The 23,290-nt window shown below is 43.8% G+C and overlaps 1 protein-coding gene across 4 annotated transcripts in view; it reads left to right on the top strand.

Moving 5' to 3' along the window:
• Positions 1 to 13,704, top strand: part of CHN1 (chimerin 1) — a 211,286-nt gene extending 197,582 nt beyond the window's left edge. For all 4 annotated transcript variants that reach the window (XM_047722227.1, XM_047722228.1, XM_047722229.1 and 1 more), the window contains 5 exons: positions 342 to 515; positions 1,266 to 1,343; positions 4,221 to 4,358; positions 11,533 to 11,638; positions 12,918 to 13,704. In XM_047722227.1, the coding sequence (XP_047578183.1) occupies positions 342 to 515; positions 1,266 to 1,343; positions 4,221 to 4,358; positions 11,533 to 11,638; positions 12,918 to 13,089 (668 nt within the window). In that variant the 3' untranslated portion in view covers positions 13,090 to 13,704. The remainder of the gene's footprint in view (positions 1 to 341; positions 516 to 1,265; positions 1,344 to 4,220; positions 4,359 to 11,532; positions 11,639 to 12,917) is intronic.
• The last annotated feature ends 9,586 nt before the right edge of the window (positions 13,705 to 23,290 follow it).

Here is a 23,290-nt window from a genome sequence, read left to right as displayed (position 1 = left end):
GGACAATTTTAAGTTGCCTGTTTGGCATAATATTACATTTTGTAGACATTTAAACACTTACTGATTTTGTTTGATCTGGGTTGAATTTCTCCTGAGATCACACAGCAAGTAAGAAATGAAGCATGAGCTAGAATTTTCATCTGCTGACTTAAAACCAAAATTTTCCAAGAGAAAAGATGGGAAGAATGTTTTTACACTCTGCAGAAACTGCTGGAAGCTAGTCCCCTTTTAAGCCTCACTGAAGCTGGACGGACTGTCTTTTGCTAAAATAAACACTCCAGAATGCTCAAAACTCTGCTCAAAACATTGATGAATTTTTCCTTTCTATATTTTTCTTTTAGATTGTGGTTTGAATGTTCATAAGCAGTGTTCCAAGATGGTCCCAAATGACTGTAAGCCAGACTTGAAACATGTCAAGAAGGTGTACAGTTGTGACCTTACAACACTCGTGAAAGCCCATATCACCAAGCGACCAATGGTGGTGGACATGTGCATCAGGGAAATTGAATCTAGAGGTGAGGCGTTTCCGGTGTGGTTCAGCAGTTGTAATGCACCATGAATGCAAGTTCTCATGCCCTTCTGGGTGCCTCATTGCATAATCCAGTTGTCTTCTTCTGTAAGTTTAGGGGGGAATGATTTCAGATGTCCAATGATCTGAAAGCCTGCAATGAGTTAATGTGGCATCTAATGAACTAGCTTGATTTTAAGGTACATTGAACTAGTTACAGGAAATACACTTAAATATTTTTATGGATGATGATGCTTCTAGTCTATAAAAGTTGATATGTAGATAGCAATTTGCTTTTCACTTTTTACATTTTTCTAGGTCCAAGAAGCAAAGGTGTAGATGCTCTATTAAAACTAACCTAAGCCAAAAACAGCGCTGCATCCCAATTCTTATTTCCCATTTGGGAAACACCGGTATGGGCCTATTAATATGGTTATCTTAATCTTCGGTTATGTAAAGAATTATGGTGTAATTGGGGTGATGAATTATTTCCCTTAAGACTCAACATATTTGATCTAATTAGACTAAGTGGTGAGCCAAATTACAAATACTCAGGTAACAGTAGGTCAGAGTTTAAAAACTGTGAGTGCAGTGGTTTTATTTTAGGAGAAAATGTGAGGAGGTTTCTAAACAAGTGTATTTAATCATTCTTTCATGCACATTACTTCCCCAGCCTGAAGTATGGGAAGAAATTAAAATTTGGAGAAAAGGCATAATTCCAAAGAAATGAATTAGCTCCCTTGCTTTATTTTTACAGGTCTTAATTCTGAAGGACTGTATCGAGTATCAGGATTTAGTGACTTAATTGAAGATGTCAAGATGGCTTTTGACAGAGGTTTGTTCTTCAGCTCTTCAGCATGTTCATTAACTTAGGACAACAATGCCCTCTGCTAAGAAGGCACAGTTTATGTTATTCTTTATATTACTTGTCTAAGTCGTTGATTATTATTCCAAATTAAAAGCTTATAATTTTACTTTTTATTAGTATATTAAAGTGTTACATTTCAAAGTGAGGAAGAAACTGTATAAAATGTAACTCTATTACCAGTACCTGAGCACCCGAGGCTTGTCCCTATTCATAAAAATATACACAGAACAGTTAAATTTACCAGAAATCGTGGAGGAGATAGGGCAGGGTGGTTGGGAGAATCTAAGTCATTACAGATCTCAGATTTCCCAGGCTGGAGTTGGCCCATCAAACCGCCTGTCATCCATGTATCCCATCACCATATTTGACTGAGTGGAGACTCAGTCTAATGACTTAAGATGCCCCTACTACAGAATCGTTACTGATTTTATTTGATTTATGCCATAAAGGAAAATATTAATAACTTTGGAATATAACCTAGTTTGTTGGGGTTGGGGGGGGATGCCGGAGATCAGAAGAGGCTTTTCCAGAGAAGAACAGAGGTTGACTATATAATATGTAAAGACCTTGGCAAGAGAAGAGTCTGTGCAAAAGCCCTGAGGCTGTCCTTGTCAAAGCCCTGAAAAGTGCTATGGCTTAGAGAGTAAGAAGTGAAAGGAGAGTGGATGAAGATGCAATGAATGCAGTATCTTACTATAGAAAGAATTAGCTGAATGGTAGAAGGGTTCTCAGATCCATGTCTAAATTCGATTCAATTTAACTTGTCATATAACTGAACTATAAGGTTGGTAATTTTATTTTCCAAACCAAAAATTGGATGTGTAACCCATAATGAGACAGGATATTTGACATGTGGATTCTCATAGAAAAATAACTAATAGATGGCGGAAACAGGAACTATGTGGCAAGAGAGAATACCAGTTTTCTCTCTTTTTTCCTGAGTAAAAATGTTGATAGAGGTGATATTTGCCTTTGCAGTTCTTCTATCTTCCATTTGTCCTCTCCCATCTCCTCTTCCAGATCTTTGGGCCTCTAGCGCCTGCCCACTTGCCCAGGGTTCTCCAGGGAACCATTCTCCATTGCTTTCTCCTCCCAGAAAGTGGTCTATCCCTATTTGTACCACCACAGCCCGTGATTTCAACCCAAGTGTGAAAGACACATACCAGTGCTCTAATTCACACTTGAATGTGAATGTATGATACACCATGGCATTTTGCATTTAAAAGAGGCTTCTTTAAAGAAAAAGTAGTAGTAGTGTTAGGTTTATAGTTCTAGGTTGACAGTAGCTTTAGCTTACAAAATTTCACAGAAAGTACAGAGGCTTCCCATATGACCTCTCCTCTCATGCTCCCTCCAACCCAGTTTCCCATTGTTAACATCTTGCATTAGTATAGGACATTTGTTACAATTGGCGAACCAACATGGGTATGTTCTTAATAACTAAAGTGAGTAGCTCACATCGAAATTCACTCTTTATGTTACAGAGTTCTATGGGTTTGACAAATGCATAATGTCATGTATCCACATTACAGTGGCACATAGAACTTTCACTACCATGAAAATCATCTGTGCTTTACCTGTCCTTCCTTCCCCTTCTCCCCCTGCACCCCTGACAACCACAGTTCTTTCTACTGACTCCATAGTTAAGCCTTTCCCAGAATGTATATAGCCAGAATCAGAGTATGTAGCCTTTTTCGACGATTTCCTTTACTTAGCAGTATGCATTTAAAGTTCTCCCATTGCTTTTCATGGCTTGACAGCTCTTTTCTTGCTGTTGCTCAATAACATTCTTTGTCTAGATAGATCAGTTTATTCGCCTATTGAAGGACATCTCAATTGCTTCCAGTTTTTTGGCAATTATGAATGAGAGTGGCTGTAAATATTTGTGAGCACATTTTTGTGTAGACATAAGTAGTTTTCAGCTCTTCTGGGTAAATACCCAGGAGTGTGATCGCTGGATTATATGGTGAGAGTATGTTTAGCTTTGTAGGAAACCGCTTACCCCCAGGTGGCTGTACCCTTTTGTGTTCCCACCAGCAGCAATGTACAGTTCTGTGGTTCCTTGTCATTGTCAGGGTTCTGGATTTTAGCCATTCTAATATCAGGGTAGGGAACAGGCTGCTTTTTAATCAGCAGAAATCATTTGTAAGCCAAACGGAATAAAATAAACCTAGGATAAGATCAGCTCAGAGTAGGCACTAATTGAATCTTTTGTAGATGAAAATTCAGGTATTTTAACCAGTGACTAAACGCAGGGGAGTAAAGGAAGGCCAGCTTCCCTCGAGAGTCTTAAGGCCCAGGTCCTCTGAAATACTCCTCTATTGTATAGCTTCTTTTCTTGTTATTTTAACACTCTAAAGTTTTGTTTCACTTTACTCTTGTGCTTCTCACTATCTGCCTACCCCCAGGGCTTAGACAGCATCCCAATGTCATGGTCATGTGTCAGAGCCTGGGGGGAGTCAGAGGTGGTGTTTTGTAAGCTAGGAGTGACTTTCTTGTTATTTTTCACATTCTCTAGGTTTATTTAAAAAAGAGAAAGTAATCCCACTCATTCCCCTAGGAATTCTCAAGTACTGGAATTTACAAATATTGCTGTTGACCTCTGTCCTCTTATACTCCCCCCTCATTAAACCTGGAAAAATAAGTAACTTCATAATGGAAAAGTTAAAAAAAAAATGATTTCGCTTTCCACAGAAAATTGACCATTTATATACATCAGCACACAGAATTTGATACTAAAAACTGACGCACTGCCAATCTCTAAAGACTGTACAAAAAAACACGTTATGAAAACAGTGCTCTGCATTCAGACACTTACTCTTATTTTTTTAACCTCCTTCCAAGATGGGGAGAAGGCAGATATTTCTGTGAACATGTATGAAGACATCAACATCATCACTGGCGCGCTGAAACTTTACTTCAGGGATCTCCCAATCCCACTCATCACGTACGACGCCTACCCGAAGTTTATCGAGTCCGCCAGTAAGTATGAAGCCACACATTCCGAATGACCCCACAGACTGCCTCCTCCTGGTAATCATTTCTCTGGTTTTTCCTGAGTTTCTTGAATGCATACTAAGTATTTCCCCCTCGCCTTTCTCCACAGCTAATATACTCACAAGAATTTTGATCTTCTCTCTAACATCAGTTATTTATGATTTCTGCCATCAGAAGCTTCTTTGTAATGGGCTAACCCTCATTTTCCAAAGTAAGGCTTAACCCAGTATTCCTTAGGTAAGGACCAACACTTCCACAAAGTAAAAATGAATAACTAGAAAAATAAAATTGAAAAACAGGACCAAACTATTTTGTTACTAGATTCAGCCAGGCGTAAAAGTTGCTCGATCAGATCCCATAAAAGTTTCTAAATTCTTACTTTCAATTTCTGTCCTTATCCTGTGACAGACCATTAACAGTTTGTGAACTGGCACCGGTCCGTAGATCATACTTTAAGGAACACGGTTTTAGATCAAGAAGTGTTTTTTTTTTAAGTTCTAGTTGAGATGCAAATGAGAAAAAGCAAAGCCTCATATGCCAAATTGTATTTATGGTGCAAAACTCATACCTGTAATTCACAGTACATTTTTTTAAAGAAGGGAATTTTTAACAGATTTTAAGTGTTGGCATTGCCATTTTTTAGAAAAGATAAGCTATTTCTGTCATTTTCTTTTCTTTCTTAAAAACCATATGTTGTCTTGATCTTTAAATAATAACATCACTTTCTTAGTAACACTGATTTGCTTTTTGACTTGGAAATTTTGTGAAGTACAGACTTGCTTTGTTCTCATTTTTAGTTTCCCCTTCAGTGCTTTTGTTGAGAATTTCTGTGGTTAGTTTCCTGGAGTCCTGATTTCTTGTGGGTCAGCCCAGCTCTTGTGTAGAGAACAGCCAGGAAGAATTACACTGATTTGTACAAATGTCCATGTTAGGAGCCCGAAAGCCTCTAGGTCTCTTCCATGGGAATTTAACTCCTCTTATTTTGGGATGGATTTGGTGCTGATCATGAAAATTGTCTGCGGGAGTTTCTGGGTTCCTGTTTTGTGGCCCAGACGTTTCCGGCCCAGAGAAGCCTCATGGCCATGAACAGGGGCAGTGCTTGACACTTCCATCACGAAGGGCTACTCAGTCCACGGTCTGCCCTGATCCCCAGGACAACACTGAGGGCCCAAGGGGACAGTGTTCCTGTCCCCAGTGTCACTTTGAGGTAAAACTGAAAGTTGGCTTCTGCGCCAAAGCCAAGGGCACCCCATTAGCAGGGGACAAAGCAGTTCTTCAGACCCAGGTTCTGAACGCGACACAACCACCTCATTGAAGCAGAAGAAAAATCCAAGCCTTCCTTAATGGGGTTCAAGGCCTTTGCCCCCCAAACTCCCACACTGTTTTCACCTTCATCCTCCCACGCCCACCTCAGCTGCCTCGGTTAACCTTCCAAACAATCTGTCAGGATTCAGGGTTTGTATCTGGAACAAGCCTCCCATCTCCCATCAGTGAATCTCCCCCTTGTACCTCAGACAGCTCTTCAGAGCCTATCACAGGATAAAAACGTCCTAAATCAAGGTAGATTCCTTCTCATAAGTTCAGCTATTCTGAGGTATGATTTCCCTGACACCAAAACCATGGCTTAATACTTAAATACGATATCAGTGTTTATTGTGTGTTTGCTGTTGATCTGATTGTCTATGGAATATAGTGTCCTTGTCTGCGTCTCTTCTAGCAGTGGCATCGCTTTCATCTTTGGACACATAGATGCAGCCTTTCTCTTATCTTTACAGGCACAGAAGGGAGACAAGAGAAGCTAAGATTTGTACAGCAATCATGTTAGGCACTTTACAGCCACAATTTCATTTTAGTTGTTTTTTTCTTTTTTTTTTTTTTTTTTCATTTTAGTTTAGTTTTAGTTTAGTAATCTCTACACCCAACATGGGGCTCAAACTCATGACCCTGAGATCGAGAGTTGCATGCCCTTCCAACCAAGGCAACCGGGCGCTCCACCAGGATAGCATTTTAGGAAGGAGATATTACAGGGTGTAAGTAAGTTGTCCGAGGTCCTATTGGTGGAGCAGAGGCCCTGGCATTCTGACTCACATGTGTCTAATGTCCCAGCCCCTCTCTCTCCACTCAGCCCACTGCCTGGCTCCCTGGAGCAGCAGAAGACTTACCCTCGGGAGGAAGACCGAAGGGCAGGAAGTCCTCCCAAAGAGGGTCAGGGCTGATGCACGGGCTCTTGAACCTTTTTCTCACTCAGCCCCTAGGAAACGGGGGAGGGGGCTCTTCTTGAAGGCTCGGGTTTCTCTGGCATTTATTAGCATTTCTTGCTAACAGAAACTCGGAGTTCATATTAAAGCTTTGTCCTGCCAAAACCATCTGAGCTCTGCTGCGGCAGCCTCCCACGGACATGCACAGCTTGGGAGCTGGAGGGGAGTGGCTACAGGAAATGAAGAGGGACACACAGGTGGTGGAGGCCAGGGCATCTCATCGAAGGGCTTAAAGGTCTTCGAAATCCCTTGGCAAGTGCCCTGGAACCACCTGGAAGTCTTAGACTACCTTTTTTTTTTTAAAGATTTTATTTATTTATTTGACAGACAGAGATTACAAGCAGGCAGAGAGACAGTCAGAGAGAGGAGGAAGCAGGCTCCCTGCTGAGCAGAGAGCCCGATGTGGGGCTCGATCCCAGGACCCTGGGATCATGACCTGAGCTGAAGGCAGAGGCTTTAACCCCCTGAGCCACCCAGGCGCCCCCTCAGACTACCTTTTTCCTCACTGCCTCCCCTTCCCCTCCAGGGAAAAAATTGCTGCCCCACCCCCCACACCAGGTGCAAAGGCCTGGAAGACAGGTGCCTCTCGAAGGCATGCTCTGTAAGCCCACTCTCGGGCACTTCTGACCACAACGACAACGGTGCTGCCGCGACTGAATGTGGAAATCTTTCTCTGGCCAAGGACTCTAAGAGCTGTGCTCCCAGATGATCTTAGAAAATGTGATTCGGTGTGTAATCCTTGAGTCAGATAAACTCAGAAGTAAAACCCAGAGTTCTTCGACCCAAACAACTTAGAGTGTCCTGAAGCCTGGGATGAGAACTTGCAAGTTTTTCCCTCAACTCTGCTACTGAGTCACCCCTTAACCTTGACTAAGTCTTTTTTCTTCTTCTATTTGAATTTCTATTTCTCTCTTTGAGTTGGCAGCACATACCTTAAAAATACTTACTTACTTACTTACTTAAAATACATACTTTTAACTAGATGTTGATACATGTTCAGGTGCTTATTTCCTTCCCCCATGTTCACATTTCCACATCCTTCCAGACCTCCCTCAGATGCCATCTCTTTCTCTCCTCTGTTCCGCTCAGCCCCCGAACCATCTTTCTCCTCCGTCTCCCTGTCATACTTCGCTTGGACCTCTGTTATGGCCTCCTTCCTTCACGCTGAAAAGTTGCCTTCATGTCTTGCCTTCCTTGTTAGACTGACCCCTTTACAAGCAGGAGTTCTCTTGCTCATGTTTATTTTCCCACAGCCCCTGCAAGAGTCCCTCACTTACATAATAGGTGCTCAATAAATACTTGTTGAATGTGTAAGCATAATTTTATATTGAGAACCACAGATTCTTAGAGTTCTTAGATCTTCTAAAGGGTCATGTTAACAAGACTTCTTCTATGACACATTCTTTTTTAAATACCCAGTAATTGCAAGATTGCCGCTTCTCTCAGCAGACAGCTGCCAGTGGACAGACTTAACGGTCAGAAGGCCCTATTGTGCACAGCAGAGAGCCACCTGCCTTCAACTCCCTCCCATTGGCAATGGTCCTAACATCCCCCTCTTCTGCATACAAGCCTTTCACATACTCAAAACAACTGATGGTGGTTGTTCATCCCTAAATACATTCCATTTTGTCTTTGCTTAAATTATGCCATGGTCATCTTAGGACAGAAGATTTCTGTTCTCTAAAAAGAATATGGTTACTAGTCCTTTAAGTAGGAAAAAAATTAGAGAAAAATTAATTCCAGGGAAGAGTTTCGGTCAATTTGATGTCAGAATATTCAAATGTAGTTTATCATATGCCCCCAAATTGCTCTCTCCAGTCTGACCTCACCCTGAGCTCCAGATTCACCAGCATCAGCGAGATCATTTGGAGGTCTGATAGACATCTTGAGTAGAACCCTGGTCTTTCCCACGGAACCTCTTCCACCCATAACCTTTATGGAGGTTCCATCCTCCCAGTCACCTATGGCCAAAACTTAGCTCATTCTTGATTCTTCTCCTTCTCATACATCCCTTATCAGGAAATCCCATGGACTCTACCTTTAAAATATACCCAGAATCCAGCAACTTCTCATCACCATCACTGCCATCATCTGGTCTAAGCTAGAGTCATTCCTCACCTGGTCTTTTTTTTATTTTTAAGATTTATGTATTTGAGAGAGAGCAAAAGAGCATATACTAGTCTAGAGGGAGGGACAGAGGGAGAGGGAGAGAATCTTAAGCAGACTTCCCGCTGAGCACAGAACCCGTTGTGGGGCTCAATCCCACGACCCTGAGATCATGACCTGAACTGAAACCAAGAGTCAGATGCTTAACCAACTGCACTGTCCAGGCGCCCTCCTCACCTGGATTTTTGTAATAGTTACTAGAATAGTCTGTTTCTACTTTGGCCTTTCCATAGTCTGTCTCCCACATGGGAGACAGAGGGGAGATACTGTGAGCAACATCTGTCGCATCATGTCCTTGTTCAGCACCTTCCCATTTCTCTCTAGAATAGCCTGCAGTCCCTGGAATAGCCTATAGCACCTGAGACAACAGTGTCGTGTTTCCTTTTTGACCTCCTTCCATCCTCCTCTTGCTCACTCCAGCACAGCCACCTCTGGCTTCTCACGTGTCCTCAGACATCACAGGCCTACTCACCCTTCAGCATCCTTAAATGGATGCTCCTTTGCCTGGAAGCCCTTCCCCTAGATCTCCATGTGGGTCATCCCCCCACGTCCTCAGAGTCTTCGCTCAAGACCTGCTTTCTCACTGAAGTCTATGACAACCACCCCATTTAAAATTATACCCCCTCGCACTTGCAGTGTTTCTTACCCTGCTGTTCTTTTCCGAAGCACTGGCCTCATTCTAATATAGTACAGACTGGAAGGTCCATGTTCACTGTGGATTGTCAGTCACCCTCCGAGAGAGAGAAGCAGCTCTCTGTGAGCAGGGAATTTTACTTGCTAGCCCACCAACACCATCCCTAATTTCACACCATCTCCAGATTCTCTCTGCAAAGATTAAATATGAAAATTAAAAGGAAACTATGTTACTCTTTTTTTCAATTTCCAAAACAATATAGTTTCAAATTAATTAGTCCCATGGTAAAAATTATAAGACTAAGTAATAGTTTTCTATAGTAAATGGAGTTTTCTTAATTCTAGAAATTAAATGATTAAATTTCAGTATCCAAAATAGTATTGCTGTTATGAACTGACATTCTTTAAAGACCCCTTAGTTTCAAAGACCATGTATCAGTTATCATGGCAAAAAATACATCCTGTATCACTGAGAAACGAATCAGGAACCCTGAGTAAGCTTTGGGCAGAAATCCTAATGACTAAAGTTTCTTTTTTCTTTACAGAGATACAGAGATAGTGAGAGAGAGCATGAGCAGGAAGGAAAGGGAGAAGCAGGCTCCCTGCTGAGCAGAGAGCCCGATGCTGGGCTGGATCCCAATACCTGAGCCGAAGGCAGATGCTTAACCAACTTAGCCACCTGGCCCCCCCCCCCCAAAGTTTCTTTGAATTAAAAAGCTTCACTCTTCCTATTCTGACATTTATCAGATCTGCACTGCCAATGCTAGGAAAGCTCACATTCATTTTTATGTCAGCTTTACCCTGACTCTGACGCGTGGCCATGGAGTCGGTTTGTCTCAGACGTTAGAAAACCAGGATTCTTAGTCTTGTGTCTTGAATGATACATTGTGGTCAGCTATGGCCTTCGAATATTTCAAGGCTGCTCTCCTGATTAAGACTCAGCACTTTGAGGTCCCCTTGCACCTGCCCTGCGCCCCGACATTCAAAGGCCCCCTAACTTCCTGACATCTGAGGAGAAGCAGGAATGTGCTAGGGTGCTCTGAGAGCACGGCATTCCACAGATGTCTGCTGCTTCTGATTATGGAAATAACTGATGAACAAAATGCGATCTGTGACCTCAAAGGAACATGCTGGGGTTTTGGCCAACACAGAACGAAAATGTCCAAATGAAGATGGTTCCCTTTGAAGTTTCTACCTTCAGAAGAGCCGCATTTATTTCAGGGGCCCTGCTGTCACTCCCAACGTTTAGAATTGCCTTCACTGGCTCATTATATTCTCCAGTTGTCCTACGTAGTAGAATATTTTTGTGCTCTGAGGATAGGTTTGACTTTTTTATATAACAAAAAGTAAATTAAAACCAAGGAAGTAGGGGCGCCTTGGTGGCTCAGTGGGTTAAGCCTCTGCCTTCGGCTCAGGTCATGATCCCAGGATCCTGGGATCGAGCCCCACATCGGGCTCTCTGCTTAGCAGGGAGCCTGCTTCCTCTTCTCTCTCTGCCGCCTCTCTGCCTACTTGTGATCTCTGTCAAATAAATAATAAATAAAATCTTTTAAAAAAATAAAAAAAAAAAAAAACCAAGGAAGTAAATACTAGATGATACCTCTCGTGGTTTACAAAGAAAATAGCATGAATATCAACGAAGACTCTGACAGGGGTTACCGTGGCAGAACTGGGATGTTCAGAAGACCTGGAAGGAATCAACCTCCCTTCAGTATGTCTGTAATGTTGTAAGATGATCTCATTTGAATGTCTCAGTTTTTACTCTGTGCATACATGTGTCTGAACTCTTTGGGGTGACAGCCAGCCGATCTACTCAGCATCCAAGGTCCCCAGTGACCAGCCTCTCGGGCGCTCAGTGAAGCAAGTGGGGGCTGTCCCCCAAAGTCTGAGTAAATGGTATCACCGCGTCAAAACCAAGCCTCGCAGAAACTGGAGACTTGGACCTTAAAATACTTTCCATAGCTTGGGGGTGGGGGGTGGCAAGGATCTGCAAGAAAGCATTTTGGACCGGCCCTAGGTGATCACTGCAAGAACAGAATTCAGTGAAGCATTTATACAAGGTGTTAAATTTCTTCTCCTTGGTGTTCGACTTGCTGTTTTAGAAATCATGGATCCGGACGAGCAGTTAGAAGCACTGCACGAGGCCCTGAGGCTGCTGCCCCCCGCCCACTGCGAGACCCTGCGCTACCTCATGGCGCATCTCAAGAGGCAAGTCACGGGCCGGAGGTTGCTCCTTGGGCTGCGGCCCAGTGTTAAGAATGAGATGAGACCAAAGGTGTAAGAAAGGACAGATCACTGAGGGAGTAACTACAGACACGCGCAAACGGAGAAGGAAGGCTAAACAGTGCGCGCCAGTGCCAGGCACAGGCTGGATGTGGCCGCGTTGGCCATTCGGGTCTGTGGGTGCAGATATGTGAGAGCGCCCAGGTCCGGTTCTGGCGGCAAGAGGAAAGGCGGTAGCTGTCCGGGCAGGAGCATTATCCTAAGAAAGAGCAAAGCAACTCTCCAGAAGGCTCGCTTTTCTTACTTCTTGCTCCAAAACAGGCACTTCACCCTGGGTGACAGGATTTTAGATTATTGTCGTAATGTCTCCCACACTGAAAACTGCTATAAAAAATGGAGTAAAATAAGAGGTAGAGGGAGGAAGAGAAAATAAAATATTCTGGCTACTTCTGGTTTAATGTCTTAAGTAGATTGATGGTGGTGTAACTTCGTTTACCTGCTCGGTCGCTCTCACTCTCTACCAGTTGAAGCAAATGGTTTTAAATTACGGGATCAAGTTTTAGTGGTTTTAGGATTTCAAAATATAAAGCCAATTAGAAACAAAAAAGACAGAACTTGACATCTATTTTGTATGCTCTCGGCAAGAGCTACCCAGAAATGAATATTTAACTGGTGGTGCATTTAACATTTACACGGTTTCCCTCCTTAAAAGCAGTAGGAGCTAAAACTTGTGTTTAATATGCTTACAAATTCACTTGCAAATTCAAGTTTGCTTCATATATGGATGCATTTAAGTCCGTAGCACTAGCACAAAGGAATGGCTCTCCAGCCCTTGTCCGGGCCTTTGCTAGCTAGCAGGAGAGCGAACACGGACACTCAGCCTCCCTCAGTCTTCCTGACCGCAGCCCAGTCTGTGCCTCCGCCACCCCCCTCCGCAGATACTCTGTAAACATCACGGGAACCAGGCAGCCACGTGGAAGGAGGGCTGATGGAATAATGGAGATGACCCAGCCCCCCATCCACTATAGGCAAACACGCCACACGCTCCAGCAGTGAGCTTGGCCAGGAGCTTCGGTGATACCAGAAGTTTAATTTATTGATATGATTTACCTTGAGGTGAAGAGGGGGACATAGAAGGAGCGTAGCCGAAGAGCTGGTAAGTGGGCGGGAGCCTTGACCGTGAGCCTGTTTTTGTTGTAGCGCTCGAGCACTGCAGAATGCCCGTGCTTACGTGAAGCCGCACCCCTGTGCTTCTGTTTTCCAGAGTGACCCTCCACGAGAAGGAGAACCTCATGAACGCCGAGAACCTTGGCATTGTGTTCGGCCCGACCCTGATGAGATCTCCAGAGCTGGACGCCATGGCCGCCCTGAACGATATCCGATACCAGAGACTGGTGGTGGAGCTGCTTATCAAAAATGAAGACATTTTATTTTAAATGTTAGTTCACAGGGGAAAAAAATGTTTTACAGATGAAGGAATGTTTTATAGTAATTTAATTGGCTCTTACAGCTGCATCATTTCTTGGTTAGAAGTTCGGGCAGATAGCCAGGTTAAAATGAAGGAACTTTCCATTGTTTCCGTAGTACCGCTCCGCCGTCCTTGTAAAACAGTGAACACGCGCTCCAGTTCTAGTGCCCCTGGGTGTTTATCATGTTAAGAGAAACTCAAGCTATTGCATGATTAGCCCCTCTCTGGCAAGGGAACCCCACACAAAGGAGACAACAAGCCTGCACCGCCTCTCCGTCCCGGGTAGTCTGTGGTTGTAATTCAGCATGTTTCGCAGAGTCGATCTGTCGTGACTTCGCTTTTGGGTTCTATGTCATTGGTTTCTGACGCTTCTGTAAACGCACACACGAATGGATGAACCGGCCCCCCCGGCTGCTGCGTTGCCATAGACTAGAACATACGCCGACTTTTCTCAGACGCTTCATTTCTGGTTTCTCTTAGTTCTTCGCTAACATAGTCTTTTCTTTCCAGCAAAAGCAAACTGTGTTTTCAGATTTGTTACTTTAGTAAATTATCCACCAATAAAAAAGTACAATGCGGAACATTTTCTGTTATGTTATTATTGGGTTCCCGTTGCAATTTTGTGTTTTTGTCTGGCATGCATTTATTAATTTATTAAATTTGGCCTTTAGAAATCAAAAATATTGATAGCTTACTTTTTTCCCCCATGATTGAAAATATTTGGGAAAATGCATTTGGCTATTTATTTAATACTGAGTAAAGTTTTGTGTTGCGTTCCTAAAGTAATTTAAAGCTGCTTAATTAAAATATCCATTCGTTGGATTTTTCTTCTGGCACACTTTGGCAGAAAGCTAGACTATTTTCTCAACTTTGGGTGAGGGCTGGGGGTGCTGGCCGTTGTTCCTTCTTGAGCCTTCAGAAGAAAAACTGAAAAGAGTGACTTCTTCAACTTTTGATTTGTCAGAAATGCTGGCGTTCGCCTGTGGTGGGGCTGCTCAGGCTGCTGGAGAGGAGTCCGTGTGCGTACTTCCAGATCCCAGGACGCCTGCGGTGGGCCTGATGCTGTCACTAACTACCCATGTGCCTTTGCATAAGGGCCCTCCAGGGTTTGTCAAATAAGCATCCTTCTAGAACTCAAGTTGTATCCTGCTTTAAAAAGTATTATAATAGGGGCGCCTGGGTGGCTCAGTGGGTTAAAGCCTCTGCCTTCGGCTCAGGTCGTGGTCCCAGGGTCCTGGGATCGAGCCCAACATCGGGCTCTCTGCTCAGCGGGGAGCCTGCTTTCTCCTCTCTCTCTCTCTCTGCCTGCCTCTCTGCCTACTTGTGATCTCTGTCAAATAAATAAAATCTTTTTTAAAAAAGTATAATAATAATAATAATAATGCAATGCACATTTTTGTGTTTTCACCACTTCAGTCCTTGATACCATGAAGACTATCTCAAAGATAATGGTAACTGACAGAAACGAGGATTTTTTCCTATTTTTGCCCCTAGGCTTTAGTAGGAGGTTGATAGTAGAACTACTAATGTATGTGTTCAGAAAAGTATTTTTGTTCAAGAGTTAGTCCCTCACCATGGCCTTCTCAACCACGGTCTCCCACGGAAAATGTCAAGGCGCTAAACATGGGAAGCGTGGATTAAGAGGGTACAGAGATTTGTTTTGTATAACACAGAAACTTCTTTAAAATGGAGGCCACTAAAAGGCACTATACACGTAAATCTATGCTCTTGACTCATGAAATACATTTGTCAGAGAAATCTGATCATGTAAGTCTGTCCTGGATCAGGTAAGGCTACATTGTGTCATGGCTAATGTTCATTTTGTACAAAGTCCTTTTAAAGGAGAAATCCAATTACGGAGAAAGATGCTTTATTAGAATATAACCACCCTGTTCTTTTCCTAAAAGGAATATATCTATATGTTTTTATATATATCTATGACTGACTCTCAAGTAGGTACTTTTTTTTTCCTAAGGGAAAACTCATTTATTATTTTTCTGATTTACTGAAACTTGAAATATTCCATAAAATTTACCCAGGAAAATCCAGGTAGCAGGAATATTTAACACTGTGCCTTCCTTCAAGAGGTTCCAAACATGTTTTAAAAGGCCAGAGAATGATACACACACACACACACACATACACACTATGCCACTTAAGTCACTTCTGTCTTCCATAGGTGTAGACATAAGCTCTGTGGTCCCAAGGTAACACTGCAGCCTTCCCCTGGCATAGACCCCATAGACATTCAGGGTTAAGTGTGAATACAACTGTGGAGGCTCCAAGTCACCTGATGAATGAGTCCCACTTCAATGTCAGACCAAAGGCAGCATAGGAGACACGCACCTGGAGGGAACAGCTTCCGTATGTGCGCAGGGGAATCGGGGAGGCACTTGCCAAAATTAGAGATCTACTTGGAGCAGAAGCAATTCCTGATCATAGTAAACACTCAGCAGATGTTCAGATAAACCTCCAAGTCTTCAGACCAGATCCTTGTTTACCAGCTCAGTGAACAAGCGCAGTTGGTATGTTTTTAAAGACCCGGATGTGTAGTTCATCCCCTCAGGACAAGCAGATTCAAATTACAGCTACATCATCTGGGAGCATTCTGGGACGGTGGGGGTGACACTCTTGAAATGAAGAAACAATCCCCTGTTGGCGCAGGAGGCTCTTAATAACTACCAGAAGGTTTTACACATAGCCTTCTGTGACTAATGGGAGATTTCTGAAATCATGACCTTTTACGATGAGGCAAAAATGTCTATTGATCTCCACTGCAGGAGTGAAGGAGGGACCCATAGACCTCCGCTGGTTTGGCAAGCACCGTGTGTACTCTGCCCCGGATGTCAGGTCCATTTCTTCTCAATTTTCCATAAATAGTTTTAAAGAAATTATTGAGAAAGCAATCTCCCTTCTCTATATTTTCTGTTAGTTTTTAATGCCCGTTCGTCACACCAGCTGGCCAAAGGAAGTCGTTCTTCACTGAACTGATATTTAAAATGTTTGTAAGTGGAAGAACGGATGTTTATCACAATCTTTCTGGTTATGTGATGAGCTCAAATGGAGTGCCTCTGAATAAATTAGGTTCAGGGTTCCAACACTATTCATTTTCAACAAAATATTTTAGTGTTTATAGCCCCAGAGCTGATTAGCTATTATTAGTAACTCCATTTAAAAAGCAAAAAGGGTTTTTTGGGTTTGGTTTGGTTTTTAAATGCACATTGGAAAAGCAGGACACCCAAAATTCTTCTCCCAATTATATGTTTTACTCATCAGGAGGGTCACTTCTTATAGAACTCTCTGAGGGTCTTTATAACCAGATTGGCCTGTAACAACTGTGTGGTACTCACATTTGTCCATTAGTGTTAAGTGAACGGCACGTCCTTGTCTGAGTTGAAGCAATAGTGGTCTTCACATATACCTCATCATCACACCTCACACTCCCAAACATCTGGGCCGTTTTGACCCTTGTCTGGCTCACAGCATGGTGGAATGTAGGAGAAGGCTAAGAAGAAGAGAAGGTTGCCAGGGATCTGTCAGTCTAAGTTTTAGAGATGGAGTTTTTACTTGCACTCTCTGTCCAAATGCAGCCCAGTCAGGCGTTCCCCTGCTGGGGGACTCCCCATTCCACTCCCATTTCCTGCCTGCTCCCTGTGGGCCCGGCACTGTGCTAGGCCTGGGAACAGGGTCACTTCCAGTTCTCAAGGAGCTTAATGGGTCTTTGTGGCCTAGTCAAACTTGGATTTTGTCCTTTCTCACTGAGTGTCTTATTTCCTATGAGCCTCAGCACTAGACGTCAGGAGAAAGCTAAAACAAGACAGCATGGATGTATCTGCCTTTCTTTGGGGAAAGGCACACTCTTACAGTTCCATCGATACTCTCAAGTTGACTGTAAACATTCATTTGACCAATAAGAAAATACGAAAATGACTTCACACATACTCAGTACGAGCTTATTTGGAGGCATCCAGAGCATAAGGTTTCAGCTGCCTGTCCCCGTGGGCAAGATTTTTTTCTGGAATGGGATGACAGAGCACGAAGGAGCCCCATCATGTCCTCTGCCATGGGTCCACTCACCCCTAACTTCCCTGCATCGCTCGAGTCTCGGCATTGCTGCTAGCAGTCCTTTGCATTTACTTTGGCCAATTCTGTGGCTAGTTGGTGGTCCTTCTGGAAAAAGAGATGGTCTCAACCTGACAGCTTAGAGTCACCATTCATCTAAAACAGACTGACAGTCTTCCACATTTACCGAATAGTAGTGAAGGGAAAAACTAAAGTTGTTCTTTTCGCTTGGTTCTGTCCAGCCAAGGAATTAGGTCATAACACATACACCAAATCCCACTTCCGACCAACTGGCAATGTTACTAATAAAGGTTATATTAATACTTTTATCATAGTTCCAAACATTTGTTTCTCAACGCATTCTCCTACCTTATTAAAGGCAGCAGGGCCTCTCGGCAAATGCTTAAAATTTTTTTAAAGTAAAATTATTTCACTAGTCCAGCATCTCACACAAGGATCTCACATCAGTTGATATTTCACATAGGGGAACCAAAAATCAAGGAAAAGTTAAGCTAAAAATTATGATTCATTTATCGCCAAATAGCGGAAGGAAAGCCCTGATTGATGAGTGGCGTCGTTTCTCTGCTAAAGAGATATATTAAGGGGCACCTGGGTGGCTCAGTGGGTTAAGCCTCTGCCTTCGGCTCAGGTCATGATCTCAGGGTCCTGGGATCGAGTCCCGCATCGGGCTCTCTGCTCAGCGGAGAACCTGCTTCCTCCTCTATCTCTCTCTCTGCCTGCCTCTCTGCCTACTTGTGATCTCTTTCTGTGAAATAAATAAATAAAATCTTTAAAAAAAAAAGATATACTAATACTCTTTCAGTCATAATATGTTTCACGATGACGTTTCCCTTTTTGTTTATCCCACCCAATTGCACAAAACATCACAAGCAATATAAGCACCGTGTTGCTGACCTAGTTTGTGGCGCTCTCCTGAACACTTGGAAGTGTTATGGTTTTACTGTTACTCACATACAGTCACAATTATGACTGGGGCAGGTAACATCAGCAGGCAAAGCCAGGAATCCTAGGAGTGTCTTTTCCCTAGTTCTGAAATGACGACTTAGCTGCCCATGTCACTATGGTAACACAAAAAAGCAGAGGAGGTGATGTTTAAAGATTAAAATGATTCACTGAAGGAAAGTGGCAAAAAGGACCTTCTAGAGGTAAAATGTTATAAACCTGGAATGTTCCAAAAACATAAAAATCTCTTGGTTTTCATTAGGTCAATCTTAGACCATAAGTTTCCTTTGATATTGTCTGTGAGTGCAACTTGGGCATGAGCCAAGGCTTGTCAGAGGAAAAAAAAAAAAAAAAAAAAATCAAGGCCTGGGCTGATCATTTGGATGCCTATTCCTATGAGTGGACATTTTGCTATGATAGTTTTTATTTTGGCTAAAGAAAATTCATAGTATTGAGCAATAATTTATTGTTTCTTTTTAAAAGTTGTATCCAAACTATGTGAGAAAGGAGGTGATTCAAGCATACAAAGGTTAAGTTCAAGTACCTCCGCTCTCCGTCCCCAGATCCTAGGAACACAGCAACATCAAAATGTGGAGGAAGGGAGAGTGAAAGCTTTGGAGTGCATCCAAATTAAGTCGTTACCATCTTTAAACAGGCTATTACAAATATAAGTTGTTCTATGGAAGCTCAGGGTAACCACAAAGCAAAAACCTATAGTAGACATACAAAAGAGAAAGATTAAGGAGTGTAAGCAGACTCCCAAGAGAGTCCTCAAATCATAAAGGGAGAGAGCAAAGGAAAGGAACGGAGAGGAATTAAAAAACAGTCAGAAGCCAATTAACAAAATGGCAATAAGTACATACCTATCAACAATTACTTTCCAATCAAAAGACACACAGTGGGGGTGCCTGGGTGGCTCAGTGGGTTAAGCCGCTGCCTTTGGCTCAGGTCATGATCTCAGGGTCCTGGGATCGAGTCCCGCATCGGGCTCTCTGCTCAGCGGGGAGCCTGCTTCCTCCTCTCTCTCTGCCTGCCTCTCTGCCTGCTTGTGATCTCTCGCTGTCAAATGAATAAATAAAAAAAATCTTTAAAAAAAAAAAAGACACAGTGGCCGAACGGATTAAAAAAAAAAAAAAAAAAAACAGAGCCATCTCTGTGTGGCCTACAAGAGACTCCCCTAAGATGTAAGGACACACACAGACTGGAAATGAAGGGATGGAAAAAAGATATTCTATGCAGATGGAGAGACAGAGAAGGCTGGAGCAGCTGTATTTACATCAAACAAAACAGACTCAAGCAGACTGTGATATGAGACAAAGAAGGGCACCGCATAATGATAAAGGGGTTAATCCAACAGGAGGATATAACATCCGTAAATATTTATGCACACAGCATAGGAACACCTAACGGTATAAAGCAAATATTAACAAAGCTAAAGGGAGAAACAGCGACACAGTAATCCTCGGGGACTTTAATACCCCACTTTCACCAATGGGTACACCATCCAGACCAAAACTGGAAACCTCAGCCTTACACGATACAGAACCAGAAGGACGTCACAGAGCATAGAACATCCCCCACAAAGACAGCAGCCCATACCTTCTTCTCAAGCACGGTGGAACCTTCTCCAGGAAGGACTGTATGTCAGGCCACAAAACAACTCCTAATAAACTTAATAAGACTGAAATCATATCAAGCCTCTTTTCTCACCAGGATGACATAAAACTAGAAATCAACTACAAGAAAACTAGAAAATTCACAAATATGCAGGGATTAATCACACGCTACTGTACAACCAGGGGATCGACGAAGAAATTAAAAAAAAAAATAAAAAAATACCTCAGGACAAATGAAAACGGAGATACAGCTTACCAAAATCTGTGGACTGCAGCAAGATTCTAGGAGCGGGCGCGACGGATAGGCGCCGAGAGCCGGCACTGAGCCGAGCCCCAGCTGCAAGGCCCCGGGCCTGCCTCTCGCTCCACCCTGCCTCACCCAGCGCAAACCTGAGCCTCTTTCAGGATCACCTGGAGAACTCGTTCAAGGCCCCCGCCTGCACTTTCTGAATTGGGAGGCCTGGGGTGAGGCCCCAACATTTGCATTAAGTTCCCAGGTGATACTGCTGTTTCCCCCCGGGGGTGGGGGGGTGTGGATCACACTTTGGGAACCACTGGGAGCCACTGAGAATCCACTGGGAACGACTGAGAATCAACTGGGAACCACTGGCTCGGTCTTTCTCACCCTGGCTGCCCGGGATGCTCCCAGGAGGCCCCGAGGGGAGCTGATTAGACCGAATGCTCCGCGGGCAAGGCCCTGGAAGGCGGCACCCCAGGTGACTCTCATGTGTCTCCATTGTGCTAAAGGAACTCAGCTCCATTTTTTGTCAGCGTGTTAAACATCCCCGGGACTCGTTTTAAGCAGGTTATGGTGAGACTCGCGGACATGGACACGATTGTCAGAAGTAGAAAGGTTATACTTCCAGACTCCAGAACCACCCGTCGTGCCAAACAAAAACCTCGCATTCAACAATGGCTCCCTATCACCCTGCCCCTGCCCCAGGAAGCTGAGACTGCTTGCTTCAGAAGTTTCTGCAGAGGGGAAGAGGGCAGAGCGAGGCCCAGAAGAGGTTCTCTTGGGAAGGGAACGGGGAGACAGGGAAGGTTCCCTGGGTCAGTTTGGTATTGGATAGCTGGAAGAATTTCAGCAGGCTCTGGACTCTGGGGATGTCCCTAGTTGTCTGGGACCCGGCCCTGGGGTGACATTAGTGGGGGATTCGGGCTTGGTGTGTGTGTGTGAGTCTGATAAAAGAGGTTGGGGACGTGGGCTCCTCGGGCTGGTTGGTTTGTACAGCACAGGTGCACCTGCAGGGGAGTCCTTTGCCTCTAGGAATTAGCTACCACTGAGAGGGGCAGTCTTCCTGATCCAAACCCCCAAATGCCATAGCATCGAGATTACAAAAAATAATAAAATACAGCCAGTAGCTGGCTACCTCTGCCTCCCTTCAGAGTCCCACCCTCCTCGTTTATGACCTAAGCCTGTGTCCTCAATACTTCCTTTGACTACTCAAATATTATTCTACATTGCATAGCTTAACCTGAATTAGATGTCAAGGCAGAAAAAGGAGATGGGCTCTAACATGAACTGTGTTGAATCACTTCAAGGATTTCAGTTTCTGGCCTGCACCTGATGAGACTAGCCTTTGCACAAAATGTAAGAAATGGAGATTGTTCTGAGAACTTCGACACAACCTGCCTCAGCCTAACCCGGCCAGAAGCTCTGCGAGTTGCGACCACTTGTGTCAACACGGCTCAGCTATTTGTTCCAGGAGACCTCTGCCCAAGGAAGCGGAGACTGCTTGCTCCAGAAGTTTCTGCAGATCAATTAGCCTGAGACAAAGGGCTGCTCACCTGGGCAAACAGCCAGCTTATCAGACAGCAGCTTACCCATCAAGACCCCCTACCAGATCCTTGCTGTGTTCACCAGCCTTGTACTACCATATGTCTCCCACCTTGAGAGACACATGGTAACCACTGAATCCAGAGCCTACAAATCCAACAAACCCCAAACTCTCCTCTGACTCCCCAGCTCTGTGAGCCTGCTACTATCGATCTGCTCTGCTACCACCTTGAGTTACAATGAACTTGGTTTTACATTAGTCGCAGGCAGGCAGATAATAGGAAGCTGAACAGAGATTTCAAGAGCCCAGCGCTCTACGGTAGTTAAGTAAATTTGGGAAATCCTATATACCAGTTCCACCTTCATGATGATTGCAATCAGGTGAGGATAATAACGTTTCTGAAAATTTCGCATTAAAAAAATAAAATTTAGGATATAAAGCAAACAAGCAACTTGTGCATAGGAAGCCTTGGATTTTCTGCAAACTTACTAACTCCTCTAAGAACATGTCCCCCCTTAACATCAGCTTTTAAAACATTGATTTGGGCATGAATGATTTAAGAGAAATTAAGGAGTACTGAGTATATGAAGTATAACCCTGAAGCTAATGGTGAGTGACAGGCACCCAGGCGTCCCCCTCCTGGAAGTGTCTTCCCCCCACATCAGGGCCTCTGTGCTGGACCAGCTGCACTGGGGAGGGGAGTTTCCACATCATGAATCATTTCTGCATGATCAGTGACGAAAAGTTTATTAGAATCCACTGGTCTGTGTGGAGGGCATCTATTCCCTTTGTCAGAGTGGGAGGAGTCAGGACACCCTCCTGCCTGGGATTCCCAAAGCCACTGGAGCAGGTGCACACAGCCTAGCATGAGCCTCAGTGAGTGCTTGCCAGAGAACAGTTCCTGTTCCTGGTGACATCACTGAAGGAACCCAGGAAATCCTCAGCTGGTTCCTTCACAGCCCTCTCAGAGGTGGGAGGAGACATCAGTTGGGGAGCCTAACTTCCTTGCTATTTCCTCTCTGGAAAAACCCTGCTTTTGTCCCAGATCTGGGAGAAGAAACTAATAAATTATCAGAATTCCAGGAGCCCAGGCCTATCTGTGAAACAGGTGGCCAAGCAAAGAGGGCGACTGGCCTCACAAAATTCAAATTACCAGTGGACATTTTGCCAGCATGCTCCTTGATATGTCCTCATTAAAAATTAATCACCATTAATATTACAGTAATTAAGAGGAAACATCTGAAGACAGACTTGAATCCTTATAGCTCTAGCTGGGCAGAGCAAGATAACACAGAGCTAGCTGCTAAGGGAAGAAGCTTCATCTTACTTAAAAAAAAAAAAAAGTGAAGACAAGCCAGACCTTACCTAATAACACTTGGGCTAGGGTCTGGGCTCCCAGGACACTGCCTCCCCGACCCCGATCCCTGCCCCATGTGATCTCCCCTATATCACAGCTCACTTCTCAGATTACATAGCTGTCTCTCTGCAGAGGGAAGTCAGAGGTTTTCATCCCACAATGTCCATCCCACTCCAAGTCTACTGAGTTGAATTTGGATTATGCCAAAGTTTTTTTTTTTTTTTTCTTGCCTACACCCCCACGAACCACTGTTCTTTCTTCTTTTTCCAACTTTATGATAGTGGGAGACAAAGTGTTCGGCAGAAGGTCATTCTGAGGGGGAGCTAAGGATTTCTCACAAGGAATGTATGCCAAAGGCCCCTGCACTGCTGGACAGTGGGGCTTTGAGAA

This window comes from Lutra lutra, chromosome 3, assembly GCF_902655055.1.
Source record: "Lutra lutra chromosome 3, mLutLut1.2, whole genome shotgun sequence".
NCBI lineage: Eukaryota > Metazoa > Chordata > Mammalia > Carnivora > Mustelidae > Lutra > Lutra lutra.
Note: the sequence above shows the minus strand (reverse complement) of the source record. Positions and strands in the feature narration are given on the sequence as shown.